Below are 21,546 nucleotides of genomic sequence, written 5' to 3' on the forward strand. Positions count from 1 at the left end.
TGGCGAAAATATCATTTGACTTTATTCTGTTATGTTCAATTGTATTCTTCATACTATATAGTAATATAAAATAATGCCACGGAATTCTATGCCAATCTTGTCTGCTAAATGAACTAGTGTAGCCCACAGCCATATGGCATAGCCAGATCAGGGCCTAACATCAGGACCACTCAGAGTATGCTGTTCTGTTCTTCTGAAACATTTTCTTCTAATTATGTTTCTTTAGACTTGTCCAAAATAAATAATGGATTTATTGTGATGGATTTATTAGACTTTTTTTAAATGTAGATGTTCCAAAGGTCTGCATCAGTGGCTTGTAGGCTATGCATGGAAGCCAGGAGATGCTAAATGTGTTTTATGTTAATTAACGGTCAATTACCGTGAGACTGGCAGTTATTTGCTTGACAATCACCGGCTGACAATTTCATGACTGCCACAGCCCTAGTTGTGCTAATATCATTTTTCTTTCTGATTGTTTCTGTAGTCCAGGAGCAGAGAGGCTGTGGAGTGTCAGCGGTGGGATGCACGGCCGACCCGTTCCACCTACTTCTCTCAGGCCTCCAGAAGCAAAACACAGGGTGCCATTGAGAGGTGAGCGAGCTGGAGAACCCAATGTGCTTCTGATTATAGTGGAAACGTACCATTCCATCGCTCAGTTGGTTCTCCTAGAAATAGATGGCTTTCTGGCTTTCGCATACCTTTATTTTATCCTTTACATATGGAATCATGTAGTAACCAAGAAAGTGTTAAACAAATCAAAATATATTTTATATTTGAGTTTCTTCAAATAGCCACCATTTGCCTTTATCAGCTTTGCACACCCTTGGCATTTTCTCAATCAGCTTCACCTGGAATGCTTTTCCAACAGTCTTGAAGAAGTTCCCACACATGCTGAGCACTTGTTGGCTGCTTTTCCTTCAGTCTGTGGTCTGACTCATCCTAAACCATCTCAATTGGGTTGAGGTCGGGGGATTGTGGAGGCCAGGTCATCTAATGCAGAACTCCATCACTCTCCTTCTTGGTAAAATAGCCCTTACACAGCCTGGAGGTGTGTTGGGTCATTGTCCTGTTGAAAAACAAATGATAGTCACACTAAGCCCAAACCAGATGGGATGGCGTATCGCTGCAGAATGCTGTGGCAGCCATGCTGGTTAAGTGTGCCTTGAATTCTACATAATTCACAGACAGTGTCACCAGCAAAGCACCCCTACACCATAACACCACCTCATCCATGCTTTACGGTGGGAAATACACATGCGGAGATCATCCGTTCACCCACACCACGTCTCAGAAAGACACAGCGGTTGGAACCAAAAATCTCCAATTTGGACTCCAGACCAAAGGACAGATTTCCACCAGTCTAATGTCCATTGCTCGTGTTTCTTGGCAAGTCTCTTCTTCTTATTGGTGTCCTTTAGTAGTGGTTTCTTTGCAGCAATTTGACCATGAAGGCCTGATTCACACAGTTTATAATATGATTATAACCCAAAAGTAATTAAGCTATGACAGCAGTATATTTAAACTACTTCGTCTTTGTCTGGGCTTGCTGGCAGTCACCACTAGCCAGCCAGCAGGCCTGGGTCATGGCTAGAAGTGATCCAGCTTTTGTCAAATTAACATCAAAAGTAGAATTTCTTTGCATTTTAGCTAACCCTAACCCTATGATTAACCTTAACCTAATTATCCTAACCAGCTACATTCATTTTCCTAACCTGCTACGAATAGTCAAATCTGACATTAATTTTACAAAAGCTGGATCTTCTCGCCATGGCCACAGCCCTGGGCAGAGCATTGCACCCTGGGAGTTGAAATGCACTCTGTGAAAAGTAGTGTGCTCTGTAAAATCCATTGTATTTCTATGGCGTGTAGACTATTGCAATATAGAAGCTTCAGAAATTAACTGAAGTGTAAACGATTAATTTAATACATTAAATAATTTAGCTGTAATGAATAATGAATCATAGAATCATTGCCCAAGAACACCAAGGTAACCTGCCTAAATGACTACCGCCCCATAGCACTCACGTCGGTAGCCACGAAGTGCTTTGAAAGGCTGGTCATGGCTCACATCAACACCATCATCCCAGAAACCCTAGACCCACTACAATTAGCATACCGCCCCAACAGATCCACAGATGAAGCAATCTCCATTGCACTCCACACTGCCCTTTCCCACCTGGACAAAAGGAACACCTACGTGAGAATGCTGTTAGTTGACTACAGCTCAGCGTTCAACACCATAGTGCCCTCAAAGCTCATCACTAAGTTAAGGACCCTGGGACGGGCCGCCCCCAAGTGGTAAGGGTAGGCAACAACACATCTGCCACGCTGATCCTCAACACAGGGGCCCCTCAGGGGTGCGTGCTTAGTCCCCTCCTGTATTCCTTGTTTACCCATGACTGCGTGGCCACGCATGACTCCAGCTCCTAAACAGCTTCTACCCCCAAGCCATTAGACTGCTTAACAGTTAATCAAAAGGCTACCCGGACTGTTTGCATTGATCCCCTTTTTTTACGCTGCTGCTACTCGCTGTTTATTATATATGCATAGTCACTTTACCGCTACCTACATGTACATATTACCTGTACCACCGCTCATTGACTCTGTACCAGTATCCCCTGTATATAGCCTTGTTATTGTTATTTTATTGTGTTACTTTTTTTCTTACTTTAGTTTTTTAGCAAATATTTTCTTACTTACTATAAAAAAAATTCTGCATTGTTGGTTAAGGGCTTGTAAGTAAGCATTTCACGATAAGGTCTACACCTGTTGTTTTCGGTGCGTGTGACAAATAACATTTGATTTGATTTTGATTTAGGTCTAATGAATGTCATTTGACCCAATATTATGGTCATAGATTTAATTAACCCTGATATGTATCAAATTACATTTGAAAACTATTTAGATTTAATTGAACAATTATTTTGTATGCTCCGAGTCTCAGATATGGTTTTGCATAAGGAACATTTATTTGTCTGTTATTTAATATGGTATTTTAATTTTTGAAAGAAATCGAAGCTATTTTAGTTGTTCTACCAGTTATCAAGATATTGTTCAATGTAAAAAATTAATAAATAATCCCAGTGGTTATTCTGTGACTTTAGCTAATACGCTTTCTTTTTGTATTGTTTCGGTATTGAGTATCGTTTCGTAATTGAGTTTCGTGATACTAAACCTGGTATTGGTATTGAAGTAAAAATGATGGTATCGTGACAACACTACTACAGATGTATTAGTTTCAAGTTGTGTTATTTGTATGTACAGGATACACATGGTATACACCATCCAACGAAGTGCTTACTTGCAGGTTCCTTCTCGACAATACAATAAGAAATAATAAAATATAAGAATACGAACATAAAATAAATGGCTCAGTAGAATAGAATAAACATTTTAGCATAAGTATAATACAGGAAGGAACCATTTATAGTCCAATATTTACACATGTATCAGAGAAAGGGGAGGGGGGGGATTGTTTAAATTGTACAGTATTAGTAATAGTAAATAAGAGTCTGGTAGCAGCAATTGATGTGTGTATGTCTGTGTGGGTGTGTGCATGTGTGCTAAGGTCCGGAGAGTCATTGCAGGTGGTCATTCCAGTTCAAGTGTTCAGCTTTCTGATAGCTTGTAGATACCAACAGGCTCAGAGACAGTTTCTATCAGACCTCATGCTCACATGTACCTACCCGACGGTAAGTAAGAGAACAGCTCGTGGCTGGGTTGTGTGGGGTCCTTGATGATGCTGCGGGACTTCCTCAGGCACCGTTTCAAGTAGGTGTCCTGGAGAGTGGGAACACGGCCCCAGTGATGTACTGGGCCGTCTGATGTACTGGGCCGTCTGATGTACTGGGCCGTCTGATGTACTGGGTCGTCTGATGTACTGGGCCGTCTGATGTACTGGGCCGGATATAGCAATTCCTGAACGTAGCAATTCCCATACCAGGCCAGGATGCAACCGGTCAGTACACTCTCGATGGTGCAGCGGTAGTATTTGGAGAGGACCCGGGGTGGAATGCTGCATTTCTTCAGCCGCCTTAGGAAGTAGAGATGCTGTTGCGCCCTCTTGACAAAAGTGGCGGTGTTGTTAGTCCATGTCAAGTCCTCGGTGATGTGGATGCCGAGGAACTTGAAACTGCGGACTCTCTCTACTGCAGTCCTGTTGATGTGGATCGCGGCCTGTTCCCTCCTCTGCTTCCTGATGTCAAAAATCAACTCCTTTTGTTTTGCTGACGTTGAGGGAAAGGTTGTTGTCCTGGCACAACAATGCCAGTTCACTTACCTCCTCCCTATAGGCTGACTCGACTTTGTTGGTTATCAGGCCTACAACCGTGGTGTCGTCAGCAAACTTGATGGAGTTGGTGTCGTGCAAAGCCATGCAGTCGTGGGTAAACAGGGTGGACACATCCCCTGTGCTATTAAAGCTCTTACTAGGAATAGTGATTTACTGATTTTATATCCACAAAGGCAACTCTGTGGTCCTCTGTAGCGCAGCTGGTAGAGCACAGCGCTTGTAACGCCAAGGTAGTGGGTTCGATCCCCGGGACCACCCATACACAAAAATGTATGCACGCATGACTGTAAGTCGCTTTGGATAAAAGCGTCTGCTAAATGGCATATTATATTATTATTATTATTATAACTCCAGTTAATGCCAATGGCTTTTTCTTGTCAACTTTAGTGGAAACCGAATAATGGAAGTGCCATGCGGTAAACATCTGGGTGGGTTTATTTGTTGAAGCATTTGGGCTTATTGTATTTCGATGGTACAAGCCTTGGAATCACAACTGAATCATGCTACGTTTACTTTCACTAGTTTGAATTTCGAGGCTAAGTAATTGGTGCCATAGTGAGGGATTTTTGGGAGAGGGTTGGGTGAGAGGTTGCATGAAGCAGTTTTAGCTCCAGCTCCCCGTGCAGTGAAAGCAGACCAGACACTGATGGATGGCCTAGCTTTCTGTTGGCCACAGACATGAGCCCTTTTTATGAAAATATAATAGGGGAACAGCCAGACGGGTACACTGAGATGGCGGGTCTCTCATTGATGGATGAGCACTACCTGCATCAACTTTAAATATAGATCAGCAAGGGATTTGGGGATGACTAAATGTTTGGTTTGTCCTAGATCATACCCTAAGTACAGACCAGGGGATTTGAACTGTGAAGGGAAGTGATGCTGGAGGTGTTTGTTTAACCGGTTTGTTCTCTCCATGCCTCCTTAGCTAGGCTATATCCTGGGGTGTATCGCAATAGTGTAAAGTGGCTTCCTCTCCCCGACTACTTTCCTTCATCCAAAGGAGAACAAATGAACTGGTGAAAACAATTGATTGTTTGTCACCCGGTCTGGACACTCAGGGGGGGGGGTTCTCGTTGTCCACTCTCCTGCAGACTACTTTAGAGCTCTTTTATAGTACCGGATTGGACGAATCACAGGGATCATTTTTAGTGGCGTAGGATGGATCAACAACATTGTAGTTACTCCACAATACTAACCTAAATGGCAGAGTGAATAGAAGGAAGCCTGTACAGAATAAAAATATTCCAAAACATGCATCCTGTTTGCAATAAGGCACTAAAGTAAAACTGTAAAAATAAATTAACTTTATGACCTGAATACAAAGCATTATGTTTGGGGCAAACGCTACACATCACTGAGTACCACCCTTCATATTTTCAAGCATGGTGGTGGCTGCATCATGTTATGGGTATGCTTGTCATCGGCAAGGGAGTTTTTTTTGGATAAAAACAAACTGAATAGAGCTAAACCCAGGCAAAATCCTAGAGGAAAACCTGGTTCAGTCTGCTTTCCAACACACTGGGAGACAACCCCAACCCCAATATTTTTTTGGGGGGGCCCAAAGCTCGAGGGCCACCACGCCTTGCGAGGGCTGCGGGGGTGTGTGCTACGCCATTGGTCACTTTGCTGCACACCCCTCTCTCACCCTCACTTTGGTGTCCCTCACAGTGAGTGGAGATCTCTACCTTTTCAACCCCTCGCTCGTATGATGGACACAAGCAGAACACTGGGAAGTGTGACCCACTTGTAGGCCCTTAGAAAGTGTGTGTGCTGTAGCCTACTTCTCTAGTAACTACCCTACTTTAGTCTACTCTGTCACACAGCTTGAAACTGATTGGAACACAGTTTTTTCATTGATTGTGGCCAGATGGAGGATTTGCAGGCCAGAACTGAGGCTGGGTGGTGTGTATGTTTTGGAGTATAGTATAACTCCTCTGGAAACAGGCAGGCTGGAAACCGGGACTGCCTGTCTGGGAAGTCAGTGGGTGTTTGGACTCTTATCTAGGATCTCACTGTCTGTCGGTTTCATTAGGCAACTGTAACCACTCAGTGACTAATTGAAGTGGGACCCTGCTATGAACTGTAGGGGGTTCTGTTGCTTGTTTGTGGCATGTGCCCCTCCCCCTTAGCACTAGACACTTATTTCTCTTTTGAGTTGAACAGACCGTATATCTTTTACACATGCATGCATGGGCACAGATAGATACTGCCAGTTATCTGATTAGTTAGGAAGGTATGTCTGCAGCAACATCAAGGGAGCCATAAAAATGATCCAATATCAGCATGCTGGCCCAGTTTCTTTCTTTCTTTCCCTCTTTAGACAGACTGGAGGAGGGCAGAATTTTTTTTCCTGTTTTTACTGCTTGACAAAGGCAGCGAGGCACACTATGCTGTGTGGAGCCTATTTGGTCAAAGCCGCACAGGACAGAAAAGTGGAGAGAGAGCGCCAGCCAGGGAGAGAGAAAAGAGAGAGGGGAGGTGGTGTGTGGGAGTTTGTGTGAGAGAGAGGGAGAAGGAGGGGTAGAGGAGGAGGGACCAGAAAGTCCATTCACATTGGTGGCATTTGGCCTGAGCAATGAGCCGCGTTTGGACTCGGAGAGAAGTTTCCCTCAGGAGAAGAGAGTAGAGAGACAGACACAGAGCTACGGGAGGATCGGAACAAATTGTGTGGATGCAACTCTTCTGGGAGTTGAACGACTTTGAAGTGGACGAGAGGAGGCCCAGTGCAGAGGCAGCTATGCGGGGGTCAGCTTGGGGTACGTGAGTAGTAACTCCTGTGATGGGGAACTTTTGGGGCTTTGTGAATAGGGCACTGGGGAAAAGGAAGTTTGATGGAAAATAGAAACAGGCGAGATGGGGTTTCCACAACAAACTGTAGACGTAGAACATTTGTAGACACAGTGTGAGCCATGAGGGTTAGCTGTTACCCTTGATGCCAGGTGGTGTAATTAAGCTCTCCTAGAGTTGAATGCTTTTTTTATCTCTTTCTTAGATTTTTGTTTAGTCACACTTACATTAGTTGAATGCACTTATTTTAAGTCAGTTGGGATAAGCGAGTCTGCTAAATTATCAAAATATAATGGGAGTGATCAATCCAATGACCAGAGTCATCTAAAATGGGATAGTAGCCAAGGCAACATCCTATCTATACTATAGATGACTATAGCGTGGGAGAGCTCTCTCGCTCTGCTCACTCAAACAAAAACAAAGACTGTGACAGGCAGAGAAAAGTTATCCAGGAATGTGTGTGTTGTGTGTGCGCATGCATGGGAGAAGAGGCCTGTTTTCCTCACTGGTCTCATCATTGTCCATGCTCCCTTCATTTGTTAGGCCTCAAAGGGAGAGAATGGCATTCAGTATAAGTGTAGTCCGGACCTCATTGTCCATAGAAGCATTATGACCGTCAGTATCATGATGATAACCTAACAATGTGGGATTTAGCATACAGACAGGGGCTGAGAAAAACAGGTCAATTTTCATGGAAAGGTAGGTTGTCTGTTGGACCAAAGTAGCAATGTCACATTTTTCCTCCGTGGTCTACTTTCAATGTTGGACACAGAATGGAGAGGGAAAGGGGAGGGAGATGGAGAAGAGGAGGGAAAGGGGAGGGAGAGTGGATTAGATTAGGAGGGAGACGGAAAGTGGAGGAGGGGATTTCCAGACTGTTTGTTCCCAGCTACTCATGCATACGCTCTCACTCTTTATTATCTCACTTTCTCTCATTTGCTAGAATTTTCTCTCTCTCTATTTTCCTCTTTCCCTACCTCTCCTCTCTTGTCCTAAATCAGAGGTGCTGCTCTCGGTACCTCTGCCTCCAAACCAGCCAGTAAAACAGAGCAGACTTTTTTTTACCAGCCCTGACACATCCCCTCTTGTGCACTGTATTGTTAGACCCAAACCCCTCTGGCTGGCTGTGTGTGTGTGTGTGTGTGTGTGTGTGTGTGTCCAACTGACTCACAAAGAGGGATTTACAGCATCCTCTTGGTTTGTATCAAAGCATGTTTGTGTGACGTTGCATACTAGCCAAGCAGGGTCTGCTGCGCCTAAATGTTTGTGTCCATGTGTTTCTGTGTGTAACACCCATAAATGTGAAGCTTTCATGTTTGGTCTTCTCTGTGCCTGCCCCTGTGCTTAGTGTGGACCATGCCTATATATTTCATGGCAGATTTGGCATTCAAACACATGACTTACATGAAGTGAATAAGCTAAATGAATATGCTGGGTTGCAGCCTGCATCTATCAGTCCAGTAGTCTACCGTATAACCCCCTGCATCTATCAGTCCAGTAGTCTACCGTATAACCCCCTGCATCTATCAGTCCAGTAGTCTACCGTATAACCCCCTGCATCTATCAGTCCAGTAGTCTACTGTATAACCCCCTGTATCTATCAGTCCAGTAGTCTACTGTATAACCCCCTGCATCTATCAGTCCAGTAGTCTACTGTATAACCCCCTGCATCTATCAGTCCAGTAGTCTACTGTATAACCCCCCTGCATCTATCAGTCCAGTAGTCTACTGTATAACCCCCTGCATCTATCAGTCCAGTAGTCTACTGTATAACCCCCTGCATCTATCAGTCCAGTAGTCTACTGTATAACCCCCTGCATCTATCAGTCCAGTAGTCTACTGTATAACCCCCTGCATCTATCAGTCCAGTAGTCTACTGTATAACCCCCTGCATCTATCAGTCCAGTAGTCTACCGTATAACCCCCTGCATCTATCAGTCCAGTAGTCTACCGTATAACCCCCTGCATCTATCAGTCCAGTAGTCTACTGTATAACCCCCTGCATCTATCAGTCCAGTAGTCTACCGTATAACCCCCTGCATCTATCAGTCCAGTAGTCTACTGTATAACCCCCTGCATCTATCAGTCCAGTAGTCTACCGTATAACCCCCTGCATCTATCAGTCCAGTAGTCTACCGTATAACCCCCTGCATCTATCAGTCCAGTAGTCTACTGTATAACCCCCTGCATCTATCAGTCCAGTAGTCTACCGTATAACCCCCTGCATCTATCAGTCCAGTAGTCTACTGTATAACCCCCTGCATCTATCAGTCCAGTAGTCTACTGTATAACCCCCTGCATCTATCAGTCCAGTAGTCTACTGTATAACCCCCTGCATCTATCAGTCCAGTAGTCTACCGTATAACCCCCTGCATCTATCAGTCCAGTAGTCTACCGTATAACCCCCTGCATCTATCAGTCCAGTAGTCTACCGTATAACCCCCTGCATCTATCAGTCCAGTAGTCTACCGTATAACCCCCTGCATCTATCAGTCCAGTAGTCTACTGTATAACCCCCTGCATCTATCAGTCCAGTAGTCTACCGTATAACCCCCTGCATCTATCAGTCCAGTAGTCTACCGTATAACCCCCTGCATCTATCAGTCCAGTAGTCTACCGTATAACCCCCTGCATCTATCAGTCCAGTAGTCTACCGTATAACCCCCTGCATCTATCAGTCCAGTAGTCTACCGTATAACCCCCTGCATCTATCAGTCCAGTAGTCTACTGTATAACCCCCTGCATCTATCAGTCCAGTAGTCTACTGTATAACCCCCTGCATCTATCAGTCCAGTAGTCTACTGTATAACCCCCTGCATCTATCAGTCCAGTAGTCTACTGTATAACCCCCTGCATCTATCAGTCCAGTAGTCTACTGTATAACCCCCTGCATCTATCAGTCCAGTAGTCTACCGTATAACCCCCTGCATCTATCAGTCCAGTAGTCTACCGTATAACCCCCTGCATCTATCAGTCCAGTAGTCTACCGTATAACCCCCTGCATCTATCAGTCCAGTAGTCTACCGTATAACCCCCTGCATCTATCAGTCCAGTAGTCTACCGTATAACCCCCTGCATCTATCAGTCCAGTAGTCTACCGTATAACCCCCTGCATCTATCAGTCCAGTAGTCTACTGTATAACCCCCTGCATCTATCAGTCCAGTAGTCTACCGTATAACCCCCTGCATCTATCAGTCCAGTAGTCTACCGTATAACCCCCTGCATCTATCAGTCCAGTAGTCTACTGTATAACCCCTGCATCTATCAGTCCAGTAGTCTACTGTATAACCCCCTGCATCTATCAGTCCAGTAGTCTACTGTATAACCCCCTGCATCTATCAGTCCAGTAGTCTACTGTATAACCCCCTGCATCTATCAGTCCAGTAGTCTACCGTATAACCCCCTGCATCTATCAGTCCAGTAGTCTACCGTATAACCCCCTGCATCTATCAGTCCAGTAGTCTACCGTATAACCCCCTGCATCTATCAGTCCAGTAGTCTACTGTATAACCCCCCTGCATCTATCAGTCCAGTAGTCTACTGTATAACCCCCTGCATCTATCAGTCCAGTAGTCTACTGTATAACCCCCTGCATCTATCAGTCCAGTAGTCTACTGTATAACCCCCTGCATCTATCAGTCCAGTAGTCTACCGTATAACCCCCTGCATCTATCAGTCCAGTAGTCTACCGTATAACCCCCTGCATCTATCAGTCCAGTAGTCTACCGTATAACCCCCCTGCATCTATCAGTCCAGTAGTCTACTGTATAACCCCCTGCATCTATCAGTCCAGTAGTCTACTGTATAACCCCCTGCATCTATCAGTCCAGTAGTCTACTGTATAACCCCCCTGCATCTATCAGTCCAGTAGTCTACTGTATATACCCCCTGCATCTATCAGTCCAGTAGTCTACCGTATAACCCCCTGCATCTATCAGTCCAGTAGTCTACCGTATAACCCCCTGCATCTATCAGTCCAGTAGTCTACTGTATAACCCCCTGCATCTATCAGTCCAGTAGTCTACCGTATAACCCCCTGCATCTATCAGTCCAGTAGTCTACTGTATAACCCCCTGCATCTATCAGTCCAGTAGTCTACTGTATAACCCCCTGCATCTATCAGTCCAGTAGTCTACTGTATAACCCCCCTGCATCTATCAGTCCAGTAGTCTACTGTATAACCCCCTGCATCTATCAGTCCAGTAGTCTACCGTATAACCCCCTGCATCTATCAGTCCAGTAGTCTACTGTATAACCCCCTGCATCTATCAGTCCAGTAGTCTACCGTATAACCCCCTGCATCTATCAGTCCAGTAGTCTACTGTATAACCCCCTGCATCTATCAGTCCAGTAGTCTACTGTATAACCCCCTGCATCTATCAGTCCAGTAGTCTACTGTATAACCCCCTGCATCTATCAGTCCAGTAGTCTACTGTATAACCCCCTGCATCTATCAGTCCAGTAGTCTACTGTATAACCCCCTGCATCTGGAGAAGATAAAGATAGTGCAAACTTTGTTTTACCAAATCTGCCAAAGATTAGTTTTGATTAGTTAAAATGATGTCTAAAAAATACCTGAGGGGTAAGCTGCCATTGCTTCATTTCCCATTACGGAGCACCCCTATAGCCGTGTCATGTGAACGATGACACGCAGTGGTTGTTAAATCACAGTGAACTGGTCTGGAGCCCTTCCACCTACCAATGTTATTGAACTGGGAAACAAGTCGTTATAGCAGACGTGGCTGCAAATTCTCTGTCTGCCTGTCCAAATACCTCCTAGGCTTTTCCCAGACAGACAAAAACAATCTGCTCAGAGAACATCTTCAAAGCTGCAGTCAGCTGAGTGGAATGAGAAACATAGCTGTATTTTGGTGCCAATTTCCTCCATGACAAAAAGCAGTGCTGACTTGAGGGTTATTGGTAAACTAGGCCTATGTGAGTCAGTGTGATCTGTCTATCTGGTCTCCTTCAGAGGCTTTGAGATGCTAAGGAAAGGGCCCTGCCCTCTACGAGTCCGCCCCCAATCATGTGAAACAAAAACAGGACATGTGGTATGGGAGCTATCAAAGCTGTATAGGAGACTAGTTGATTCTTTGAATCTGGTGTGTTTTCCTAGGAATGCGCTGAGAAACACTAATCTACTACTCTCTAGTCTGGACAGTCTCAGCCATAGTTCAGGGATTACAGCTTCAGAAGAAGACAACTGGGCCCCAAACTACTACGGGTGGAATGCATGGAAAAGGGCATAGCAGTCAACCTGCAAACCTGTCCTCCCAAAATAGTGTGTTAAAGGTTTAGTGTACTGCTGCAAGCACACATTTGTAATAGAGTGAATGTGTGTGTTTATGACAATGCACGTACAGATGTTCTACAGAATACTGTGTACTTTACTGTATGTAGGCCTATGTCTGTTTGTCATGCAACTGGCCTAACTTTCTTTATCCATCTGTGATGATCCAATACAATAAGTAGAGGTCACATTTATTACCTCTCTGTGCTAATTAGAATGTAGAATTAGAACTGAGTTAAACCTCAGTTGTAGGCTGTTTGTCTTGGCAGGGTGGCACAGTGCGTGGGCAGAGCCAGCAGTGGCCGTCTGGTGCCAAACTGGCTGGCTGTTATTAATGAGGAACTGGCTGGTTGATAGACATGCCACAGTCCCATTTAATCATTGTCCTGATCTTAACACATGTGCGCTGATGCATGTCTATTAGGGGTGTAACGGTACACGTATTTCTACCGAACCACATAACCACACGCAGCCCTTCACAGCTGATTCTAACCGGGCCAAAATAAATGACAAGCGCGATAGGTGTTTATAGCCGTGGATATGTGCCCAATATATACCCAATAATGACAACGCAATTTTTGAAAATAAAATCTTAAATATTACATTTACATAAGTATTCAGACCCTTTACTCAGTACTTTGTTGAAGCACCTTTGGCAGTGATTACAGCCTCGAGTCTTCTTGGGTATGACGCTACAAGCTTGGCATTCCTGTATTTGGGGAGTTTCTGCCGTTCTTCTCTGCAGATCCTCTCAAGCTTTGTCAGGTTGGATGGGGAGTGTCGATGCACAGCTATTTTCAGGTCTCTTCAGAGATGTTAGATCGGGTTCAAGTCCGGACTCTGGCTGGGCCACTCAAGGACATTCAGAGACTTGTCCCGAAGCCACTCCTGTGTTGTCTTGGCTGTGTGCTTAGGGTCGGTGTCCTGTTGGAAGGTGAACCTTCGCCCCAGTCTGAGGTCCTGAGAGCTTTGGAGCAGGTTTCCATCAAGGATCTCTCTGTACTTTGCTCTGTTCATCTTTCCCTCAATCCTGACTAGTCTCCCAGTCCCTGCTGCTGAAAGACATCCCCACAGCATGAAGCTGCCACCACCATGCTTCACCGTAGGGATGGTGCCAGGTTTCCTCCAGACGTGACGCTTAGCATTCAGGCCAAAGAGTTCAATCTTGTTTCTCATGGTCTGAGTCCTTTAGATGCCTTTTAGCAAACTTCAAGCGGGCTGTCATGTGCCTTTTACTGAGGAGTGGCTTCGTCTGGCCACTCTACTATAAAGGCCTGATTGGTGGAGTGCTGCAGAGATGGTTGTCCTTCTGGAAGGTTCTCCCATCTCCACAGAGAAACTCTAGAGCTCTGTCAGAGTGACCATCGGGTTCTTGGTCACCTCCCTGACCAAGGCCCTTCTTCCCTGATTGCTCAGTTTGGCCAGGCGGCCAGCTCTAGGAAGAGCTTGGTAGGTCCAAACTTCTTCCATTTAAGAATGATGGAGGCCACTGTGTTCTTGGGGACCTTCAATGCTGCAGAAATGTTTTGGTACCCTTCCCCAGATCTTTGCCTCGACACAATCCTGTCTCGGAGCTCTACGGACAATTCCTTCGACCTCATGGCTTGGTTTTTGCTCTGACCTGCACTGTCAACTGTGGGACCTTATATAGACAGGTGTGTGCCTTTCCAAATCATGTCCAATCAATTGAATTTACCACAGGTGGACTCCAGTCAAGTTGTAGAAACATGTCAAGGATGATCAATGGAAACAGGATGCACCTGAGCTCAATTTTGAGTCTCATAGCAAAGGGTCTGAATACTTATGTAAATAAGGTATTTCTGATTTTTATTGTTAATACATTTGCAAAAATTTCTAAAAACCTGTTTTCGCTTTGTCATTATGGGGTATTGTGTCTAGATTGATGCGGAAAAACATTTAATTTAATCAATTTTAGAATAATTTTAGAATAAGGCTGTAACTTAACAAAATGTGGGGAAGGGGTCTGAATACTTTCTGAATGCACTGTATAAGCAAGCCAAAGCCGGCGTTGTCAATGAATTGGCCAATGTAGTCAGTGTTGTGCTTACTATAGATGGATGGACCTCCAGGGCTACAGAGCGCTACTTGACAGTGACAGCCCATCAGCCATCACATTACCCCAGAGTGGGTACATTGCTATAGACACACCCCCTTTATGACAAAGCAGTGCACACAAGCGTGCATCTTTTTCTCTTTGTAAGAAAAACATCATAGTGTATGTATGTATGTATAGTATAGGCCATGTTTACATATTGATTTCACACACATTGCACTTTATTTTTCTATGTTGTTTTTCATGAGTAATCATGTGTTTTCACAATCAGGAATACCAACAGCTTGTATTTTCTTAAATAAATACAACTTTGACAGTAACTGTTGGCATTTCATTTTCCCACTGTACCGAAACCGAACCGTGACCCCAAAACCAAAATAAGCACCGAACCGTGAGTTTGGTGAACCGTTACAACCCTAATGTGTATACAGAAGGCATTCATACAACTATGTGTGACAGGGCTACAACTGACACAGTTTCACTAACACATTCTAGTCCCAAAGTACATGTGGAAAATGACTTTACATAGTTTAGGGCTAGCGCAGTATCTGAGTTTAGATCCTGACTTCGAAGAGCTCTGACACTCAACTTTCTCCAACAGGACACACCTGTCCCTGGGACATCCGCTCTGGATGACTCATACAGTAGTGATGATGTATTTAACATGCACAGCTACGTGCCAGCAAACACAGTGCCTATCTCCTGTCTACTATTGTATTCCTGTCACCACCAAATGCTGTGCCTTGGGACTGATGATGTCACAGTCTGTGTACTGTGTAGTATCGCTGTTTGGATGAGTAGATCATCTGATTTTAGATGAGATCACTGGTTGGTACCTCACTGGCATCAGCTAATGGGGGTCCTAATAAATCAAATCAAATCAAATCACTAATGGTTGTTTACTTACCTGTTCATGAACAGTAGCTTTTGACTTTTGAATGAGATATCATTACCAATTGAGTACCCTACGATTGTAATTCTCTCCCCCTAGTTTGCATGTCATTGTTTTGAAAGGAGGTTGAAGGAATGTAGGGAGACAGACAGTTGCTTCCCGTCAGAGACCATTTCCGATATGAGGCCTGAAGCCCATGTTTGTGCTGCTCTGTCTGTGTGGCTGTATGTCTACCTGATGTTCATTTAACTGTAGTTTGTATCCATTCAGTTTTTATGGTTTTACCAGAGTCAAAGTTTTCTGTAATGTAGAATATTTTACTTCACAGCGAAGCATGTCTGTGAACATTCTTTAGGGAATCATGGAGTCCTGTCTCTATAGAACACATTTCTATCTGCAACGTTCAGAGCGCTGAGCCCTCCTGAACACGACCCTGGATGGTTCGATAGTCCAAATATGCACCCTCTGGTGTATGTTCCTAATATTCCTACTGTAAAGCTTTATTGCTTTGCTGCTTTGAAAATTCCCATTCAAATCAAATCAAAATCACATCACATCACATTTTATTTGTCACATGCGCCGAATACAACAGGTGTAGACCTTACCGTGAAATGCTTACTTACAAGACCTTAACCAACAATGCAGTTAAGAAAAATATTTACTAAATAAACTAAAGTAAAAAATAAAAGAGCAACGATAAAATAACAATAATGAGGCTAAATAGAGGGGGTACCGGTACCGAGTCAATGTGCGGGGGTACAGGTTAGTTTGAGGTAATTAAGGTAATATGTGCATGTAGGTAGGGGTAATCATTTGACTGACTGTGTACCTGTTTCTCCCTCTGTCCCCCAGATCGTGTGGGTGTCCCACTGAGCAACAGCCACCATGGCCCTGGTTCAGGCTCTGTCCATCCCTGCTGAGCGCCACCACACCCCCAGCCTCAGCGGAACCCCCCACTGCCGCCCCTCTGCCCCCCACACGCCCCCCAACCTACCCTCCAACTCCAAGGAGGCCATGGGCTCCGTCAGCAGCCTCATCGCCCACCGCCCCGGCCCAGCCCACCTGGTTCGTCACTACCGGCCCATTGATGTTGGCCCCGAGCCGGGCGCCACCAGGCTCCACAGAACCACGTTGGGCGCCACTTCCTGCCTGGCCTCCGTTGACACATCCCAGGATCCACTGCTCAGTAGCTTCACTCCGCCTGGCAACAGGAAGCCCTTGATGGTGATTGGCTCCAGTAAGGACAGCGGGACCATTGGGAATTACTCGTATCTGAACCAGGACTATGTGGGAGACTGGAATGAAAACACTGTGGTTCATGGAAGCCCTGGGGCCGGGATTGACACAGGGAAGGCCAAGGATGGGCAGCTGGGGAGCCTCAACAGGAACATGGAAGAACCCCCGCCCAAACTGGTCCCCGTGTCAGGGAAGCTGGAGAAGGTGAGTGTGGCCTTGTCCAGGCTATATGGAACAGTCATTGTCTATTTGAAAGAACAGTAGATCAATCCACTCTCACAATAACACGATTAGAAGAAATGAATCAAACATTCACTGAATATACATTATTTACAACCTCTTACCCAACAAACCATTTGGTCTTTCCCTCTCAGAACATGGAGAAAACAGTGATCCGGCCGACTGCCTTCAAACCCGTCGTCCCCAAGAGCCGCAACTCCATGCAGTTCCTTTCCCCTCGCCACGACAGGGCCAGTCTATCAGACTGCCAGAACAACCTCAACCTGTTGTCACCTGGTAGCCAAATGGACACCTTGTCGCCCTGCTCGGAGAATCGCAACGGCGGGCGCCACACGGGCGGGGGCAGCCAGACCTGCTCCATGTCTGACTCTGGACGGAACTCCCTGTCGAGCCTGCCCCCCTATGGTAGCATCCCCTACAGCCTGGCGCCCGCAGACACCCCGCCTGGTAGTGGCCACCTGGAGCCATTGAAGACTGCACACGGGCACTCCAACTCGGACAGCGGGCGCTCCTCGTCCAGTAAGAGCACAGGGTCGGTGAGCGGACGCAGCCAGCCCCTGTCAGACAGCGGGTCAAGCGGGCGCTCGCCAGCCCCTGTGGAGGGGGGGTACGAGGGGGTGGTGAGGGACCTGGAGGATAAGCTGAGGGAGAGAGACGTGGAGCTGCAGCAGCTCCGAGACAACCTGGACGAGAACGAAGTGGCTATCTGCCAGGTACGTGGGAAGATGGACCGAAGAGCATTGGAAACATTATCTTGTCTTATATTGTAAAATGCATGAAGACACCAAGCTCCTCTCCCTCTTGCGCCCTCTCTCACACCATGTACTATCACACACAAAATGACAAATGTCATGACTTATTGGGACACTCAATCCATTACAATCACCACACACACACACGCATGCATGCACACACACAATGAAACCCTCACACAATGCCACCCTCGCCTACCCACCCCTGGTCTCCCCTGTATCCCCTCTTTCCCCAGGTTTATGAGGAGAAGCAGAAGCGCTGTGAGCTGGAGCTGGAGGAGTTGCGTCAGAGCTGCGCCACACGGATGCAGACCCAGTCCCAGAAGGCCCAGCGTGCCCAGCAGGTGCTCCAACTGCAGGTCTTCCACCTGCAGCAGGAGAAGAAGAAGCTCCAGGAGGACTTCGGCCAGCTGCTGCAGGAGAGGGAGAAGCTGGAAGAGCGCTGTACCTCCTACGAGCACGAGAAGATCCAGCTAGGGCCCAGGCTGGAGGAGACCACGTGGGAGGTTAGATGGACCCTCATACTGTCTGTGGCCCCATTCCAAATCCACCCCTAGTCCCTACCTCCTAGGTCTTAGGCACTTCTGTAGATCTTGTAGATGAAGCGGCTGAGGATCTGCCCCAATGCTAGCAGTATGTGTCTACTCAGGTACTCCAGTATAGACAATAAAGATAGTGAATTTTACACAATCTATAAATACCACTGTAATTCCTTTTGAGTCTTTTTTGTCACAGTCGGACAGGCAATTAAATTAAATGATTTAGTACAATGGGTCACCGATAGTGTAGTACAAATGGTCTCTCAGTAATATGCTGCCCCAGGCATGTTTGACGTGCTAGAGCCTGGCACAGTGTCGCACCGGCATTAATCACATAACAAAGACACCAAGCTTCTCGCTCTCTCTCGAATGTATTCCCTCATACACTGAGTGTACAAACATTAGGAACATCTTCCTATTATTGAGTTGCACCCCCTTTTGCCCTCAGAACAGTCTCAATATGTAGGGGCATGGACTCTACAAGGTGGAGAAAGTGTTCCACAGGGATGCTGGCCCATGTTGACTCCAATGCTTCCTACAGTTGTGTCAAGTTGGTTGGATGTCTTTTGGGTGGTGAACCATTCTTGATACACACGGGAAACTGTTGAGTGTGAAAAACCCAGCAGTGTTGCAGTTCTTGACACAAACCGGTGCGTCTAGCGCCTACTACCATACCCTGTTCAAAAGCACTTAAATATTTTGTCTTGCCTATTCACCCTCTGAATGGCACACATACGCAATCCATGTCTCAAGGCTTTAAAATCCTTCTTTAACCCGTCTTCTCCCCTTTATCTACACTGATTTGAAGTGGATTTACAAGTGACATCAATAAGGGATCATAGCTTTCTGCTGGATTCACCTGGTCAGTCTAAGTCATGGAACGACTTCCTAATGTTTTGTACACTGTGTATATTGTCATATTCCCTCATATATTCATAGGACTTTGTGGTGTAAGTCCTCTATATATGACACTAGTTGTGTTTCCTCCAGGTGTGTCAGAAGTCTGGGGAGATCTCCCTGCTGAAGCAGCAGCTGAAGGATGTCCAGGGGGAGCTGTCTCAGCGCATGGGGGAGATCGTCTCTCTGCGTGGACAGCTTCGGGACTCCCGTGGCGAGCTCACCACCAGCCAGGCCCTGCTGCAAGAGGTCACCACTGCCGGCCACACACGCACCATGGAGCTGGAGGTGTGCCAGAACGAGCTGCAGCGCCGCAAGAGTGAGGCCCAGCTCCTCCGCCAGAAGGTGGGCCGACTGGAGGAGGAGATGGCCCGCCTCCATGCTGCCGCCAATCAGACAAGCCTCCAGAGCCCCACCCACAATGGTGGTGGAGGCAGACAGTGCCAGGCCTTCCCGGAGGGGGAGGAGCCACACTTGTTGACCTATAAAAGCGACGAGGCCAGGGCGTATGAGAGCGAGGCCCTCCAGAGCCTCCGGCTGCAGATGGACGGTCTGGGGGCGGAGTTAGCCACAGAACGCCAGCGGGGAGAGGAGCAGGCGTGCAGCTTTGAGAAGGAGCACAGGGTCTGGCAGGAGGAAAAGGACAAGGTGATCCAGTATCAGAAGCAGCTGCAGCAGAACTACGTGGGGATGTACCGGAGGAACCGGGCGCTGGAGCGCATGCTGCGCAAGCTCAGTCTAGAACTGGAGACCCGGGACGAGCTGGAGGAGCAGGATGAAGGCAGCGGCAACGAGATCAACTTTGACGAGATCACTGCTACTGAGATCTGACACCACCACCTCTCTGTGTCTCCTTCTCCGTCTCTATCAGCCATATGCATCTGATCCCCTAGGAGCGTCTATAGGAAGCCAGATAGCCTCTATAATTACTTAGTAGGTCAGGATCCTTCAGTATATGTCCTTCAGGGTCTCTACAGTATGTAGTAATCTGTCTATAGTTGGTCTACTCTCTGTATGTTCCTGCTCTTCCACGCCGTCTCACTGTCTCATTAGTATGGTTGACTCCCACTGGCTAATGTCGCTACACACACACCCTTCTGTCACTCACAGGCATAGGGATCTGATGTGACTGAATGAGAGTTCACCTGCCGGGAGAGTGATTTTGAAGTCGGATGAGTCTCGTACAGCATGGAGGGAGTACGTCCTGCCTTTTTGAGCTATTCCTAGAATGACTCACTGAACATCATGTAAACACATGGGGAGGCTCGGCTCTCTTCCTACTCCCTAGGAATTTGTACTTCCTCCTTATTCACTGTGGGTGGTCTCGTGTTCTTGGTAGGCAGAGCTTGATAACACTAGTGTTCTTCGGCATGTTGTTTTCAGATACTACAGGTTCAATGGCAAAACATTTTACCATTACCAAAAGTCTCCTCATTCAATGTGACACATTTAAGTATCTAAATATGTACCTTAGTGGTCTTGAATTTCTGTATCTACACAGTATCTCTAGCTAGCAAACCAGAAACCGTGGAATTTCAAGGTAAAAGTCACTAAAGCACACTCAGATATGCTTTCTATTGTTGTGAAGAGTAGCTACTTTACCTTTGATCTCCCTTCACCGAAGTACAAAAGCATGGATGGATTCATCTCTATGGATATTTGTGTTTCTCTGTCAATATTTGTATGCTGCACTGGCTGTTTGTGAAGGTGCTTTTTGTATAGGCTGTGAGAGAGGACATGGACTAAGTGATATATGTTTCGGGCTCTATTTAATCCATATCACAGAAGTTCCGCGTAACAGCGTAATTGAAATTTAAAGGCAATGTTCCCGCGTAAGCAGAGACTGCATTCACGTTAAACGCTGTATAGGTCGGAACAATCGAAAATGACCTTTACATTTCTATCGCGCAATCTGTAACGCTTCAGTGATACAGATTTAATAGAGCCCGTAGTCTTTTATAAAGTGAAATTAGACTGACCATGATATGACTTATCTTTTCATCAACTTCTGTATAAAAAAAGCACACCCATTCACAAGAGGAAGACACTTAAATGTCCCATATCGCTGTTAACCCTTCATTGTAGATATCCTTAATACTGACCGTTATATGGTGATATATAATAGATTTCTTACAGAGATATTATCTATTTCAAAATAAACATAGCTACTGTGAATAGACCAAAGCAATGTCACATGTCCTGTTGGTTCTTTACAGTACCATGTCTGCATATTGGTGTATGTGTGAATGATACTCATGGTTCTATAATACAATTTTTTTATCCACAGTATTTGTATGAAGATATTAAATGTATATTTTCATGCTGTAAATTTCTTGTACCAACTGACTGTTTTTAATAAAACAAACGATAAAACGAATAGCTGCTTTTCAAATGGATTACTGATGGCTGGCTCAACTTCATTTTATGACATTTGTTACATAATTTAATCAATGTAATTATCAAAAAGCATGTATTGAGTGGTTGATTCTATTAGGTCAGACAAGGAACATCAAGCCACAGAAAAAGAATGTATTGAGTGGTTGA

The 21,546-nt window shown here is 45.7% G+C and overlaps 1 protein-coding gene across 2 annotated transcripts; it reads left to right on the forward strand.

Annotated features, from left to right (window-relative positions):
- The first annotated feature begins 488 nt into the window (after window positions 1-488).
- On the forward strand, window positions 489-21,379 carry LOC121547247 (leucine zipper putative tumor suppressor 2 homolog). Of its 2 annotated transcripts, none has more exons than XM_041858415.2 (5): window positions 489-591; window positions 16,191-16,778; window positions 16,949-17,527; window positions 17,803-18,072; window positions 19,096-21,379. In XM_041858415.2, the coding sequence occupies exons 2-5, from the start codon at window positions 16,224-16,226 to the stop codon at window positions 19,831-19,833; spliced, it is 2,142 nt and encodes a 713-aa protein (XP_041714349.1). In that variant the 5' UTR covers window positions 489-591; window positions 16,191-16,223; the 3' UTR covers window positions 19,834-21,379. The 2 variants fall into 2 exon arrangements, with proteins under 2 accessions (XP_041714349.1, XP_041714348.1); XM_041858414.2 differs by lacking the exon at window positions 489-591 and adding an exon at window positions 6,810-7,050.
- Window positions 21,380-21,546: the final 167 nt, after the last annotated feature.

This window comes from Coregonus clupeaformis, chromosome 31 (genome assembly GCF_020615455.1).
Source record: "Coregonus clupeaformis isolate EN_2021a chromosome 31, ASM2061545v1, whole genome shotgun sequence".
NCBI lineage: Eukaryota > Metazoa > Chordata > Actinopteri > Salmoniformes > Salmonidae > Coregonus > Coregonus clupeaformis.